This window comes from Candoia aspera, chromosome 1, assembly GCF_035149785.1.
Source record: "Candoia aspera isolate rCanAsp1 chromosome 1, rCanAsp1.hap2, whole genome shotgun sequence".
In the NCBI taxonomy this organism is placed as follows: Eukaryota; Metazoa; Chordata; class Lepidosauria; order Squamata; family Boidae; genus Candoia; species Candoia aspera.
In genome coordinates, this window is record NC_086153.1 from 133890944 (window position 1) to 133906464 (window position 15521).

Genomic DNA, 15521 nt, shown 5'->3' on the forward strand with positions numbered 1-15521 from the left:
TCAGATGGGGATGTTCTTGTTTTTTATAATAATTTTTATTAAAGTTTACAATTACAAACATAAAAAACTAACACAAACTAAACAAAGTATAAAAGAATGAAAAGAGAAGATAGTGCAGAAAAGAAAAGAAATATATAAAGAAATGATTTGCCCCTTCATCACAACAAGTAAAAAAAAAATCTCAGTAACTTACAATCTTCTCTAAAAATACAACAACAAATCTCTTCAAACAAATCTATAAAGCCTTGTCATTCAGTCCTGTCAACAAAAGTCCATTAAGGGTTACTAGAAACAATAACATATGCATTTTAACCTTGATCAAATAAACCAACGTTGTATTCCTTCCCTTTGGTCTTAACAATCTTGATCTTAAATCCCTTTCAATAATGTCCCAGAACTTAATTTATTTTCATTTTTTCTTTGTCTGTTCTCAGAAAATCCTTCAAAACTTTAATAAGTCTCTTTTATAAATCCAAAATAAAAAAGTTATCCAAGTCACTCTTCTGGTTTGTTATTTGTATATCCCTTTTAATTATTAAGACATCAGCCAGTTTCATTTGTATATCCAGAGTAACATCTTTTTCCATATTTACCCTTAATGGACTTTTGCTGGCATCATGACTGAAATGACAAGGCTTTAAGGGTTTGTTTATAGATAGGAGATGGAATATGGGAAGGAGAGATCATTTGTTGTATTTTAAGAGGAGGTGATAAATTACTAAAATTGTTTATATTTGTGATGAAGGGGGAAGTCACCACTCGATTTCTTTTCTTTTTTTTTTCTTTTTTTTTCTGTCTTTTCTATTTTTCTGTTTTTTTCTTTTCTGCACCTTCTGTTTTTTCTTTTGCTTTTTTTTAGTTTGTATTAGTTTGTATTGTATTCGTAATTTTTAATAAAATCTCTATTTAAAAAAAGGAAAAACTGATGGCAACTATTGGCTTTTCCCAGATTATTAAAGGCCCAAGTCACACTGGGTGGTAACATGTTAGATTTCAGATTTGGCTTGGGGCAGTTGAAGGTAGAGAACATTAGAATCAGTACTTTGTCATGGTTGGATCACTCTCTGGTTGATTTTCAGCTTGCTGGTGCTGTCCCCCTCCTCTTCCACAAGGAGCTTGTATCTTACAGCAGCCCATCCCAGGCATCTGATAGACCCTGACTGGTTTCAGAGGGCATGCTTGGGTTTTTTTTCATGGGGGTTTGTAGGCAATTCAACCACAAACTCTTTTGAGGCTGTGGCACCAAGTGATTGGTTGACATATATGGAAGCTCCATGAGACAAAGTTGCCATTTCACCCCATAATCCTTTTAAATGGAGTGAGTTCATAATTTGGGATCCACTCATTACTTATGCATGTGAAGGTGGACCTCAGCCTTTAAAAATTGTGCGGCACGGCACTCTTCATATAAATATCAGAGTGAAGTCACCCTCTGCATGTCATCCCTGTGTCTTCTCAGCATAAGCTCATTTGATGTTCATCCAGACTGGACTTAGGACATGTGACCTTATATAGACCTTATGGGTTTCATATAGACTCATCAGACCAGGATGGACCTGGCAAAATTTAAGGTGTCAGGATTCAGAAACATAGTGCTATGGGTCTCTCACAGTCTCAGATTTGGTAAATGTTTCTCCTATATTTTTTTAAATAAGTTTGTCAAAAGCAAACAATAAACATCAAAAGTGTGTGTGATCCATTACATACGCTGTAAATAAGAGAAACCTTGCTAACTGCTACTTTTTCTTTTCCTTAAGAGCTGGCAAAATGTGCGGAGTCAGCTGAGAGCTCCAAAAGCATCCATGAGGTTTTAAAGAGTCTTGAATCCCACACCCTGTCGTCATCAGATGTCACCTGTCTATGTCAGATGAAATCATTTGTTGTTCTGCAGAATGTTGAGGAACTAAATATTGCCATGAAAGACTTCCGCACACATTCAGAGATGCCTCCAGGTATGTTGAGTGCACCCAAACTTGTTATATGAGATTTCTCCTTGTGAACTAGGATGAAGATTTCCTATATAAGATCAAAACTATTCATTGCAAGTATTTTAATTTCTTCTTTTTTAATAATCAATGTTTGTACAAATACAGAGGGTTTTAATCAATGGGTCCTTGCATGACAAAATGCTCTCTTCTGCATATAGATTTTTTTCTAACTTGAAATAAGTTCCTTGTACAGAAAAAGAGAATTTAAATCTTGATATATGTTTCTGGTCAGCCGTGGTATTCTGTGATCTTTTGCACAGTGTCTGTGCAACTGCCAGACACCTCTAAAAACAGTTCCCAAATGTAATTTGTATTGTATTGTGACGGATGAGAGATATTTATTAAATATGTGACAGGAGAATAATCATCTCAAGTACATTTAATTTAGTTTAGTTTAAATGAAATCAAATCAAATTTAATCCTGGTCTCACCCCTTACTTTATGGAGAGGCCCTTAGCCCAGGAAAAAATGTGCAGATCTGCTTTAAGTATATGGGTGTACAAGCTTTTGCTTAATGTCATATTATGTCTTCACTATATGGAGCAGCATCATTGCCAGAATTTCTTTAGTTGGCATATATTAAGATCCAGTTCATGGAATGCTTGATTCCTAGCATTGAAATGGAAGAAAACCCCATCAGAAGTGAGAAAGCTTTGCTTGGTGCAATGAGAATAAGAGATTAATGTTTAAGGAGAATAAAACATTGTAGTTATTTTCTTAGTGCACTGCTTTAGAAATAGTATAAACAAAGTATATCAAGTGGGTACTATATCTAGTAGCAAAGAAGAAGGAAGTAATCTTCTGTATAATCACAAAGAGTCCTAATTGTCTTCTATTAAACATTAGAGGTATGTCTGTACCTATAGTTCTAGTTAATATATTGATACTTTCACCTTGTGGGAAATTCATTCATTGCATCCAGTAAGCAACTACACATGGGTAAGAAAACAATATGAGAACCATCTTTTAGTAACTTCACGTACTCTAATTGCTTTGCTAAATCAAAATAATATCCTGGCCTCTATGATTGCAAAATTGATCAATAGATTTATGAGAGCCAGTTTGGTGTAGTGGTTTAAGGCACCAGGTTAGAAACCAGGAGATTGTGAGTTCTAGTTCCCTTTTAGGCCTAAAGCCAGCTGGATGACTTGTCCCCCTCTCTCAGCCCTAGGAATAAAGCAAGTAAATGGAGCAAAGGCTTTTTCCAATATATAGTTATATTTAAAGCTTTTTTTATGATGGCTGTGATCTGCAACAAGTAGCTGGGCCGTGGCCAGCAATTGAAACTGGAGTTCTTTTCTTTTTCTTTTCTTTTCTTTCTTTTTTCTTTTTTTGGAAGGAGCACTATCCTTTCAATCTGTTGCCAAGGAAAGTTACTGAATCTATTTTGAATCAATTATATACTATATAAAGAGATTATATACTATATAAACTATATAGAATAGCTTGCTTAGAAAAAATGGGGACAATTTCTGGTATTTAGTCATCCTCTAGTTGTCCTCTTTTATACCAGCCTTTACTTTACCGCGGTTCGAAACCACGCGGCGGGGTGAGCTCCCGTTGCTCGTCCCAGCTCCTGCTCACCTAGCAGTTCGAAATCATGCAAATGTGAGTAGAACAATAGGTACCGCTTCGGCGGGAAGGTAACGGCGTTCCGAGTCGTCATGCTGGCCACATGACCCAGAAATGTCCTATGGACAACGCCAGCTCTAAGGCTTAGAAACGGAGATGAGCACCGCCCCCTAGAGTCGGACACGACTGGACTTTACGTCAAGGGAAACCTTTACCTTTACCTTACTTTACCACTGGGATAAATTCTTGCAGTTAATAATTAGTAGCAGAAAGGTGTTAAAGTTAGAGATTTATTTCTTGATAGAACTCCCCTTGATGATAGTAAATTAAAAGCTGTTTTAGATACAATTAAGCCCTCATGGGTTCAGTTCAGCAAAAACAGAAGTTTGTTCCAAGTTTAATTTGTAAGAGAGAATGATCTAAATCCTGAGCTAGCTATCCAGCTAACTAGAAATATATTGACCCAATATATCAAGTGATGTTAGCAATAAAATATGCTATATCTGTGAGATTAACAAACATTTGGGGAGGAATTACCTATGAATCATTAATTAATGATCATTAATTTAATTTGCACACAGATTTCAATTCTGTTTATTTAACATTTATTGCCATCTGAAAGATACTGAACACTGAAAGAGACACAAGGGACTTTGTTCCATATTTGGCTATTTGTTCCTGTGAGCAAAGATTTTTGATCAGTGGTCTTACAGTTTACTTCAGGGATTATAGGACAGTATATTACCTTCTCTAAAGTACAGCTTTGTCCTTTTATCTTTGATGACAATAGCTGTTGCCAGTGGAATAAGGAATTCATAACATTCTGGTGTGCTTAGTATGGCAATTTTGGAAATGTAGAAATCAAACACGGTCTTTACCTCAGAATAGCCAGAGTATGGATTATTGCACCAACTGAAATAAATATACGCACGCACACACACACACACACACACACACACACACACTGTATGTGTATACACACACACACAGATACATACTTTGGAGTCATTGTCATCCATGGGGAGAAAAGGGAGGCAAGTGATAAAATGAGCTTTATGATATAAACTCCATACTTTTGTATGTGCAGTGTGATATCCCATGCATATAAAAACAGGTGGGGTTTGTGTCATGACATTGCCATGCTTGTTTCATCATTCTGATAAAACAGATTCTGTAGATCCGTGTGTTTGGAGATGATCAGAGAGATAATACATGGCCTCCTTTAATTTCATATGCATGTAAAGATTTTGTATTGAACCAATCTCCAACCCATCAATTAATCTTGTGGAAATATATTTTCTAATTCAAACTTTTGTAAAGTTTTTTTTTTAATTTTTCTTGTGTATGCCTATGTGAAAGTCCTGGTTATGTTGTAAAGCAACATATGTACCAGTGTAATCTGACAAAAATCTCTTTGATAGAGAAGTAACAAGTGGTACCATAACATCTCAAGCAATGTTGAAGTTGATATACTCTGTTCTCATCCAGAGACTGTTCTTATATTCTGATGAGTCATGTGTTGTACTGCAAAATACCCTTTTTTTAAAAAAATGTCATCTTGAGATTCAGATTCCATAACACTTTCCAACCAGATAGAGTGTAAGAATCCTGTCAGAGACTTCCAAATAAGACCAAAATAATTGGAAAGTCTTACTATATGTTGTTGATTTTTCATAATTTAACAATTCTTTCAAAGGTTCTGTCATCTAAAACCATGGACAGACACAAGCTTTCTTTATGACCATGACATATCAGTCAAAATATGCAAAGTAAATCATATGGGTAAACTTATAACCTGCAAAAAATGTATTCATTCCTCCATTTTAAAGCATTTAATCATTGCCTTTGAGCTAATTGATGACATTTTAGTTATTTTAAATCTCAGAATACATTCCTTTTATAAGTGGATTAAAAGAAAGAGTCACATATAAGGCATTCAACATTTCAACAGTGAAAGGAAAGATTTCCAAATGATTGTTATGTAATGTATAAGTTTATTTTGTTGCTTTTATATATTTCATACTTTGGTTCAAGAAGTTGCAGTTAAAGGAATCTGTGAAGAACAAAATGCTGATATAAGATGGACCTTAGCCGGATCCAACAGGCTATTCTTATGTACGTAAGGAATTAAAATATATATTTAGGAACAAAGGACTCTGCCTTAAGATTATTGGCCCATCTGTCTCGGTAACTATATTGGTTGTAGTATGATTCCAGCTTTCATTCAGACAGATCTGCTCCAAGAGGGCAGGGCTTGAATCTGAGAGTTTGGGAATGCAGAGTCTATGTAATGGATAGAAGGAACAACCTTGAGGAACAGGAGGAAGAGCCACAACCAAGACACGGTCAGATAAATCTGAGTCCAGGGAAGAAATATAATTTGAGAAAGTATCTCAGACATGACCCTCCATAGTGCTTATGAAGATGAAAGGATTCAGACTTACAAGATTCTCCTACTAGAACCTTAAAATAAAAGTAGTATTAGCTTGTGTGGTTTTGGTTTCCAAGTTTGGTTTACCTTGGAAGGCTGATCATATATGCTCTGCCCAAGTCTATCAGCTTAATCAGTGATTGGATTTTATTGAAATATGTGGCACTGAGTTCATTGGAGAAAAGCCTAAATACAGTTAAAAAAAATAACAAACTCACCTACAAACTTTATATAAACATGTAATTAAAGTTGGAGATGCTTTTTTTAAAAATAAAAAGTTCTGTGCCTGTGTTTTATTTGGTGAAGCTAGACATATTTATTCAGAACTAAGTCTCACTGATATTTTATAGTATTTATTTTCAAGGCTTCATATTCAAGGCTTCCCCTTCTTGTAAATACAGTCTGCATCAATAACATGAATGAGCCTAACCATATAAATCTTTCCTACCTACTACAGTAGAATAGAAACACTGGTATGGTGAGAGAGAAAATATCAATCCCTTATTAGGTACAGAATGCATGCACAGTGCAGTCTTGGGACTTGTACTTGAATAAAAGCAGAGGGTATCTTACTCATTAATAACTACTACATATAGGCTGCAGAAATCTAGATGACCAGAAGATAACAACAAAGGGAGTTCTCTGCATTATTTGCTGGCATCTAGTGATCATCTGGAGTTTTGTAGCTTAGGCATGGTAGACTTACAAAGAATTGGGTATAGGATTGCAGCTTGAGAATTTGCTTCTGGAATGAACTAGTAATTTCCTTTTTGGTGGATAGGATTTTTATTTTTAGTCATTCTAAGCAGCCCTAATCTAATCTGACAACTGAGAGGTGCTAAAGTTGCAGCCTTTTATATAACATAGCAGTTCTCCAAGCTTATTGCTCCTGAATCTCCAGCTGTTCAGTGGGGAATGACTGCTTGGAATGCATTTTCTACAGTGATCTTAACCACATGTCCTACTTGAATGATGAATGTAATTGTCTTGCCTCTATTTTGTTTCTTTGTTTTATAGAACATAAAGCCACAGGAAAGCCATTCCTTTTTAACTTTATGAAACAAGCTGTTAAAAAAATATATCAAGCTATCTTCAGTGCTGTAAAACAAACCCAGGCATAAGTCTGCATTCCTAAATCAGTATGATATAAATTAGGTTTAGAGTAGCATGGGTGCCATTTTCCCTGCAAAACAAGTGCACATACATGCATCATATGCCTTTTCCTGTTTCTTTGTTACTTTTGGTCTCCTGAGACAAAGACCAGGCAGCAGCTTGGCACAGCTAAAAGTACAGGCACAGCTAAAAGTACTCTATGGTCCTGAGTCATATATTCAGTGTCTCTTGCCCAGACAGTCAACAAACTTTAATTCCCTCCACTATATGTAGCACCCCTGTTCATGATTGATAACCTATACCTTATAGGCTGTCATGCTTCTTGGAGGTAAAAAAATAAAGGGGTTCTCTATAATGGTTGGTTGCTTTCTGGGCAAAGATTCTATTGGGGTTCTACTTGCTCATGTTATTTAGGTCAATACTGAGGATCTTGGCAATCCGCATACCACTAATCCAATTGCAGTGTGTCTGCGTCCAATGGTATATGGTTTTCCCCATGAAATTTTCAGTGTGTTGGGAATACAGTAGGGTTGTTTTTACAGTTGGAATAAGTATCTGCTTCTGGATTTCAGCAACTTCAGGGAGTGAGAGAGAGAGAATTATGTACTAGTTCCTTGAATGTTTAGTAGCAGGAAGCAGTTGACAGCCAAACAACAGGTTGAAAGGCAACTACATGTTGTACACCCCAAAAGATTTAGTACTTCCCTACTTCTGAAGTCACAGAAAATTGATGGCACTTTTTGAACCATCAAAATGGAAAAAATCATGACCATCACTTGATCTGACTCCATCTGAAGATTTTAAGTGTTGTGTGGGTGGGAGGCAGGTCTATCCTCTGGATATCAAGGCAAGCACTGAACCAATTGGACCCTTTTGTAATAAACATATTGTACTGGAAAATATATTGTTTCCCAAGTACAAGTGGGATTTTCCTTGCTCTCAGCAAGGAAAAAGGTTTTGAGGTTGTATAAAATCTTTGTTAGGCAGCTGCTTCCATTCATACACTTGACCAAATAAAGCAGATTGTCTGGAATATGGGAGTAATGAGCTAGATGGCGGGCCCTTCATGGTTTTTAGCACATCTGGAAACCAGGAAATAATGAAGCTACTGGCAAGAACAGCATTTCACATGTACATTTGAGATATGCTTATCCAGAAAGTAGAGGAGGGATAACCAAAATTCTTAAGTTTGGAATGTCATCATCTCAAGAGGATAATAAGTCCACCTCCTTTCAGATAACCATTTCTCTGGCCTCAAGATCCCCCCTTCTTTTAAGCCAGACTGTTAACACTTTCTCTTTCTTTCTTGTCAGCAAGCATCAAGTCAAAAATAGTCTTCTCTTGTGTTGCCTAGGAAATTATCACCCACTAAAGAGCTAAAAATGTCTTCTGAGCACTTAACAAAAAAGAAACTATCGAACTGTCCTCTAATAATTCTCCTCCATATATCTATGAATTCTGTAGACAAGTAGACGTTTACATTCTATCTTCCATGCACAATTTGGATTCCTCATTTCATTTCATGTAATAGAAATCATATCTAAATAGGTGCTACCTTAAAAGTTTAATCATGCAGCTAATGACTACTGTAGAAGATGTCTAGTATTTAACAAACAGCACTAGATAGATAAGTGGCTGCAGTTATACTAATACAAGTGGCTCTCATTCTTTGTGGGCATTCCAGCCCAGCATAAAACTATAGAGAACAGAATTGTGACAGATGAGATTTTGTGTCTGTTGGAATTGGGAGATTAGGTCCTCCTGGAGCTGTTACCTGCAAGGTATCATCTTTTTCTTTATGCTCCCAATGGATCTCACTGGGTGAGGTTCCACATGACTTTGTTGTAGCAACTGGCCTTCTTCAGAACAACTGGCTCATGCTGGCTTCTCTGCTCCACATTACTTTTTCATGATCTTGGCAAAGGGGGCTCTTGATCACTCTTTTGGGGGCTAGTGCTGCCCACAGACTACTTGTGTGGAATCTCATGACTAGGCTGACCCAACACAATCTACTATGACCAAGTGAAAAGGAGGAACAAATACAGGTACAGATAACCTAGCCTTAACCCTTAAAAATAAATTAATACATTTGCATATGAAATTTTGCACAAAAAAATAACAAAACACAAGCCCCTAACTATGAGTATGCAAAACATTTATGCACGTACCAAAGTCTGGATATGCAAAACTAGGGATAATGAGACGGGGGGTAACAAAGGCTGGCTTTATTAAATTTAGATTCTACTCTTCAAAAGTAAAGGTGACCTCAAGTCAAATTTGGTTCCTGGTGACTTTGTAGACATGTCCAAATAATTTTTCTTAGCACCAATATGGAAGTGGCTCGGTTTTATCTTCTTCCAGGATATGGTGATGGTGTTTTTTTCTATTGTTCAGTTCTGTCCTACAGCTCTGATACTCCCTTTTGGTCCCTCATCCAAGTACTAACTAGTCTGAGTCAACACAAGATTAGCCAAGTACAGCCACTTGTCTTAAGAATTTAAATTACACTAATTGCATGTATGCCAGAGGTAGAGGTTATCTATCAATATTAGACCTTCCTCTGTGCCCACAGTTGTAATATTCCAATTAAATTCCATGTGAATATATGTAATATCTGATGAGCCACAAGGACTATAGATTTGGGATATGAAATCAGCGTACTTAAAGAAACAAGTTGGTGAATCTACTAAAAATTGCTAGCAGCACTTTGACTCATGTGAAAAGTTACATGAAGAGCCTTTGAGACATGCTTTATATTTTTGTGTTTAATTTATGCTTGTGCTGTATAGCTTCTGCAATACACATAGGCTCCAAGCCTATGCATACTTACCAGGATGAAAAGCTAATTATGTATATGAGACTGGCTTCTAAGTTAACATGGGGTCTATTATGGGCCTGGGATGCAAGTACCCACATTTTTGATGCACATGGCTTTCCATCACATATTCAACATTTCTGAGTTATTTCCAGTTACAAAGTTTATATATAATATGTGGAAATATGTTTTTTCTCTGCCCTATTACCAAAAATAAGAAGTTATGATTTGCACATATTTGCATATCTGGAAACCACATGATTTTAAATAAACAAGAATGTAAAAAACACCAATGAAATGCAAAAAGAGGGGATTTTGAGCTAAAGATTCAAAGAGGAGTAGCAGATAAGAGATAATAGGAAATACGGATATTAAGAGAGAGATTTACGAGTAAGAAAAGAAACGAAAACAAAAGAACTGAAGCTGTGTAAGTATTAAATAACTAGGAGTCCTAACTAGAAGTTCAGTTTAAGCAAAGGTTAAAGTAGGGATGAGATTGTTACTGGAGGTGGTGTTGTCAAAGACCTCAGTCCCTCATAAATAATGTTTTAAGGAGCCTTCTGCTAGCAGTGGGACCACAGCTTGAACTGAGAGGGTCTGGTCTTCCGGAAAGCTTTTGAAATTAGACTAAGAATTGCATTGGAGGCATAAAGAATGAGAAGGCACTTAGGAAGAAATGACGAAGCAGAGGCAGGGAGGGAGAAAAGAGAACCCTGGGCCTTAAATAAGACAGCATCTACAAAAACCATGGACTGGCAGGCAAGGCCAGGGGGTGGAGGACTGCAGAGGAAATGTTTAGCCCAAAGAGGAGAAGGGGGCAAGATTGGCTGCAGAACTGAGGATTGAAAGGAAAAGGAAGAAAATGAAAAGCAGCAAGGCCAGTACAATTAGTAGCATAGGGTATAGACATGTACATTTAAGATGTTAACTGAGCTTTATGGAAAGCAGTGCATTGGAAGGAAGGGTGTAGGTTTTTTATTTTTTAGTATTCCAATCAGTCTTGACTCCTGGTGACTACATAGACAAGTCTGTGTAGTTATCTAAGCAGCATTTTTGGAGGTGGTTTGCCATTGCCTTCTTGGGACTGAAAGAGAGTGAGTGGCCCCAGGTCACCCGCCTTCTCTGCCTAAGACAGGACTAGAAGCCAGGTTTCCCCTCTTAGATTCCAATACCTTAATTACTAGATCAAACTGGTAGTATGAGAAAGTACAGTGCGTCATGGTATAAGTCTGGAGACATCTTTGCTAGAAGAAATTCGTATAGGAGATGGATTGGTTCAGGGTTTTTTTTAAACAATTATCAAGATTCTTAAAATGCTTCATAAATGGAATTGCAAAGATTTTTAGTTCTATCATAAGACACTGTTACTGCAAAATATGTGACATTTTGTGAAGAATTTGTTTTCTCTTTTGCAGATCAAGTCACAGCAATCTCTTCTTTGTTTCTCTACTGGATTACAGATATCCTTCCTGGAAAGAACAGGAAATGAGCTGAATGAGAATATCCATCTGTACAGAGTTAAGATCTAAATATATAAAACTCTAAATTGAATCTGAGAATATTCAGGGGAAAAAAGTCCTTGAACAGAATACAGGTTCACTGAAACACCACTGATGTTTTCTTTTGCTTATTTTTTGTTTTGCTACTGGCTGTATCTGCAAGGGCCTTTCATTTTTAGTAAACCCATAGGCACCCAGGGATGCTCAGACAATGGCATCAGTGAATTCCATCTCACTTTTTTTTTCTTCCAAGACATTTGGAGTTGCCACATTACAAGCCAGCAAGCTCCTGCACTGATTTAAGATGTTGGCTACAACATAGATTGAAACAGCTGTGGCTTGGAGAGAAGTCCCGTGTTCTTTTTTAAGCCTAACTCACTTTGAACAAAGCTCAGAAACTCTTTTGATTGATTGTTCCATCTGCAAGCTGAGAAACTTTGCAAATCAATTTCCAAGCAGCGGAGAGAAACACACTGACTGGTGTGCAATGATAGGAGAACTTGGGAAGTTTGGTCTTCCCCTTCGTAACACTATTTTTAAATATTCATTATAGGAGCAGAATAAAAGGTGAACATTTTTCCTAAATCCTTTATTTGCGTTGACTTGACATGGGATGATAAAATGCATAGACTTCATTTTGAATTACAGCACAGTCAGTTTCTGGCAGACTAACGTTTTTTTAAATCATTTTTTTATGTGGGGTGTTCTTGATGAGCTCATCTGTTAGTTCCTCTTAGAATTGCAGCCTTCACCAAATGACTCTAATTGTTGGGAGAGGTGTTTCTGGCTTTGAAGAGAGAAATCTAGCAGGCACAGCTTTTATAGTACCTGCACAATAGCAGCTTCACCTGCCAAAATGTGCTCTTTATGTAAGGTTTAAAGATACTAGAGAGAACAGCATCCCTAAGGGAAATAAAAATAAATTATGCAGAGAAACTATGCAGAATAAATATCATTTCTTAAACTCCATTTGTAAGCATATATCCAAAGCCAGCTTCCTTGTGCTTCTCTGTCTCTGGACTATGTACAGAAGAAAATCTGCTCCTGAGTATGAGTTTATTAATTTCTGGTTAAAGTACAATGACAACATCAGTACTCTTAACATTTAATAAATCCCATACTAGCATGCCTTCCTTCTGTTTGGCCTGTCTGTACAGCACAGGACGGAGAATGCTTCTGTTCTCCCAATGTTGCCGAGCCTCAGAACCCATCACCCCTAAGAAGCATAGCTAATGCTTAGTTCAACAGCTTCTGAAGGGCCACAGGCTCTCTATCCTTGACATTGCATATCTGACTGTATACTATTTAATTCCACCCAGAAATGCCCACCTCTCTCCTTAACACTTTAAATCCAGTTGCTTCTGTGAGTTGTGTGACTTTATTATGCATTCACATTAAGCCTGCAGGATGTCTGTTGTTCGTCCCTCCTCTTCTTCATCTTCAATATAACCTGGCTCGCTATGATCACCTCCTCTGTTCCTTGTTCTTAAAAGAGTGCAATTCATTCTTTGAAACTGCTTTGGTAATAGATAATGGGATCATCTGGGGAGTCCCCATATGAGAGCTCCATTGAGCTCCCCATACCAGCCTGCCCCAGACTCAGAATCCTTCACTGTTGTGAATTCTAGGAACTGAAGTCTGGAGTGTTGGAAGGTTGCCCTCCATGACACTGCCTTCACAGATGTTTTCATATAATCTGAGGCACAGAAATTAGCTATATTATATATCTCCCCTGTATGCAAAACTCACACTGAATGCCACCCATTATGTAACCAAAACAGAGAGGAGCTCTATGCAGACGTGGAACTATATCTGTGTGTGCAGAAATACCAAAATTACCCCTCCCCCCGCTCCAAATAGCCTAAGGAAGACTGAGCATGCTCAGTAACCTTGAACAAGTAAACTAGGGAGGGAAATAAATTAATTGTACAAGGGTCTGCCCCCAGATGAGAGAGATGGTAAAGAGAACAGTGACTGGTGGGTATTTATTGTTCAGTCTGTTTCTCCATTAATCTCTCTGTGCTTCTTCCTCTGGAACTCTACAAAAGAGATGATGAAACTCAACATTAAAAATACGTTTCAGAATACAAATACAAAAGGTTGAGAGGTGTTCCTTTAAAAAAAAGAAAAAGGAAAAGTGAAAGAGTTTCATTCAACTGACATTGGGCACCAGCATCCACATACTCGGCCAAAAACATTTCTGCTTTTTCTAATTGTGCTTATCTAGTATAAAACTCTTTATTGTAAAAAAAAAAAAAAAATAGCACAGTTCCAAAATAGCACAGTCAGATAACTCATAGGAGCCAGGCATACACTGCAATATTTTGTTTCAGGGCCCTACATGTGCTATATGCCTATCTCTCAAATCATGACTGGAAATATATGGAAAGGAATGCTACCTCGAAGTAGTTCCTTCCTGGTAGGAAAGATTTTTCTGTGTAACTCTGATTATGGATTTCTGCAGGAGTAATTCAGGCCTTGTGACTAAGACAGTCGATCTGTGTTTAGGTGGTATGGCTTGGGTGTGCAGGTGGGGGAGGTCACATGATCGAGTGTTCCTGGACATAGGACCATTGCCTGTACATGTAAAAATCAGCATGAAAGGAAAATGCTAAATAAAACTCTTCTGTGCCTTTCAGATTTATATGTGGAATAATGTCATTGTATGGAAAAACTTCAGATCATATGTAATCTCCCAGTTCAAGCTTACATAGCGCTGAATACAGTCATCACTAGACCTTAACTCTAATTGGTTTATTGTGTATATAACAGTCTGGGATCTAATTTCATCCTGAAAAAGAAGACATAATCTCCCAATTTCTTCCATGTCACTTAATGCATTGCAGCTGTCTTGTTCAGACATTGTAACATTCAGAGATCCAGATAACAGACTACAGGCAATGGGAATATTACATTTCCACCCAACAAACTTGGAAAATTGGTTGGTCATGAACAGAAAAAAGGGACTATCCACGTGCTATATCCTTTATGTTCCCTGATGCCACCACTGAGTGTGCGAATTCTGCCAAAAATTCTGAGATGATTATATTCATCAGTAGAGATGGTTACCAGCTCTAATTCACTGTGCTAAGATTTTAAAATGTGTCTAATTAGAAGATAGGAGACTCTTTTGTGCTTGTGATGGTGGTAGGTGTTCTCTTTCTTTTCTTTTTTTTTGAGGGGGGTGATATAAATTTCATTTTTCATCATTGGCATTAGCAATGAATGTCATAGGATAAAAAGTAATCTTATTTAAAAGAAGTCAAGTGAGATTTGAGACTCTTGGCAAGTAAGGCCATGTTTCCTATAGCGTTCTGTTTTTTCTCTGCAGGAAGTTTTTCGGAAACGAGAGCAACCAGGGATGCAGATTGTGGAGTGGGGGCATTTAGTTCAACGATACACATGGAGAACCAATTCCCCATGTGCATGTATATTCTGCAAGATGAAGTACACTCAAAACATAAAGCAAGTGTGTCTAGCAAGAATAGTTTATTCTAGGCTGCAGTGTTTCCAGGTATGGTCCTTGGCCAACAGCAAAATCTTCTTGGAAAAAAAAAGCATGTAGACTTGGAGTTTTCCATAGCATAGACTCAGATGGTATTCAATGGGACCAAGTTCCTACTGGGTCAGGTGAAGTGGAGGGCAAGGTCACCAGGCACAGCCAACTAGAGGAGGGGTTGAAGAACTCACACGTGTCTGCCACAGAATCAACTCAGATATACAGGAAGTCAAAAGGACATGAAGTTCAACAACAACCTCAAAGCGTAGGGAGAGCATAAAAGGGAACTTGTGATCGGTCAAGGCAATAAGATCCCATATGCCAAACAAGAATGGGAGAAGGGATCTGTACACAGTACACAAGATCAGTGCTCCCTGTAACTTCTCTGGGATGGGGGGGAACTAAACAAAGTGTCTGTATGCAAGATTGGGAATACAGATTTAGTTAGTCTTACAAGATCCATCTGCACAAGCAACTCCCAGAAGTGCTTCTTCCAGCCTACGTTTTCTAGCTTCATCACCCACAGGCTGTGTAAGAAAAAAAGGAAAACCATAAAAAAGTGTAGGTCATAATTATAGTGCACATATTTGGGGGATGTTTTTAG

General features: G+C 37.5%; 1 protein-coding gene across 1 annotated transcript in view; it reads left to right on the forward strand.

The window, feature by feature from the left end:
- The window catches only part of ERICH1 (glutamate rich 1), an 84512-nt gene extending 69206 nt beyond the window's left edge, over positions 1-15306 (forward strand). The window contains exons 5-7 of the mRNA XM_063313895.1: positions 1758-1952; positions 11335-11436; positions 14750-15306. Coding sequence (XP_063169965.1) covers positions 1758-1952; positions 11335-11408 — 269 coding nt within the window. The 3' untranslated portion in view covers positions 11409-11436; positions 14750-15306. The remainder of the gene's footprint in view (positions 1-1757; positions 1953-11334; positions 11437-14749) is intronic.
- The last annotated feature ends 215 nt before the right edge of the window (positions 15307-15521 follow it).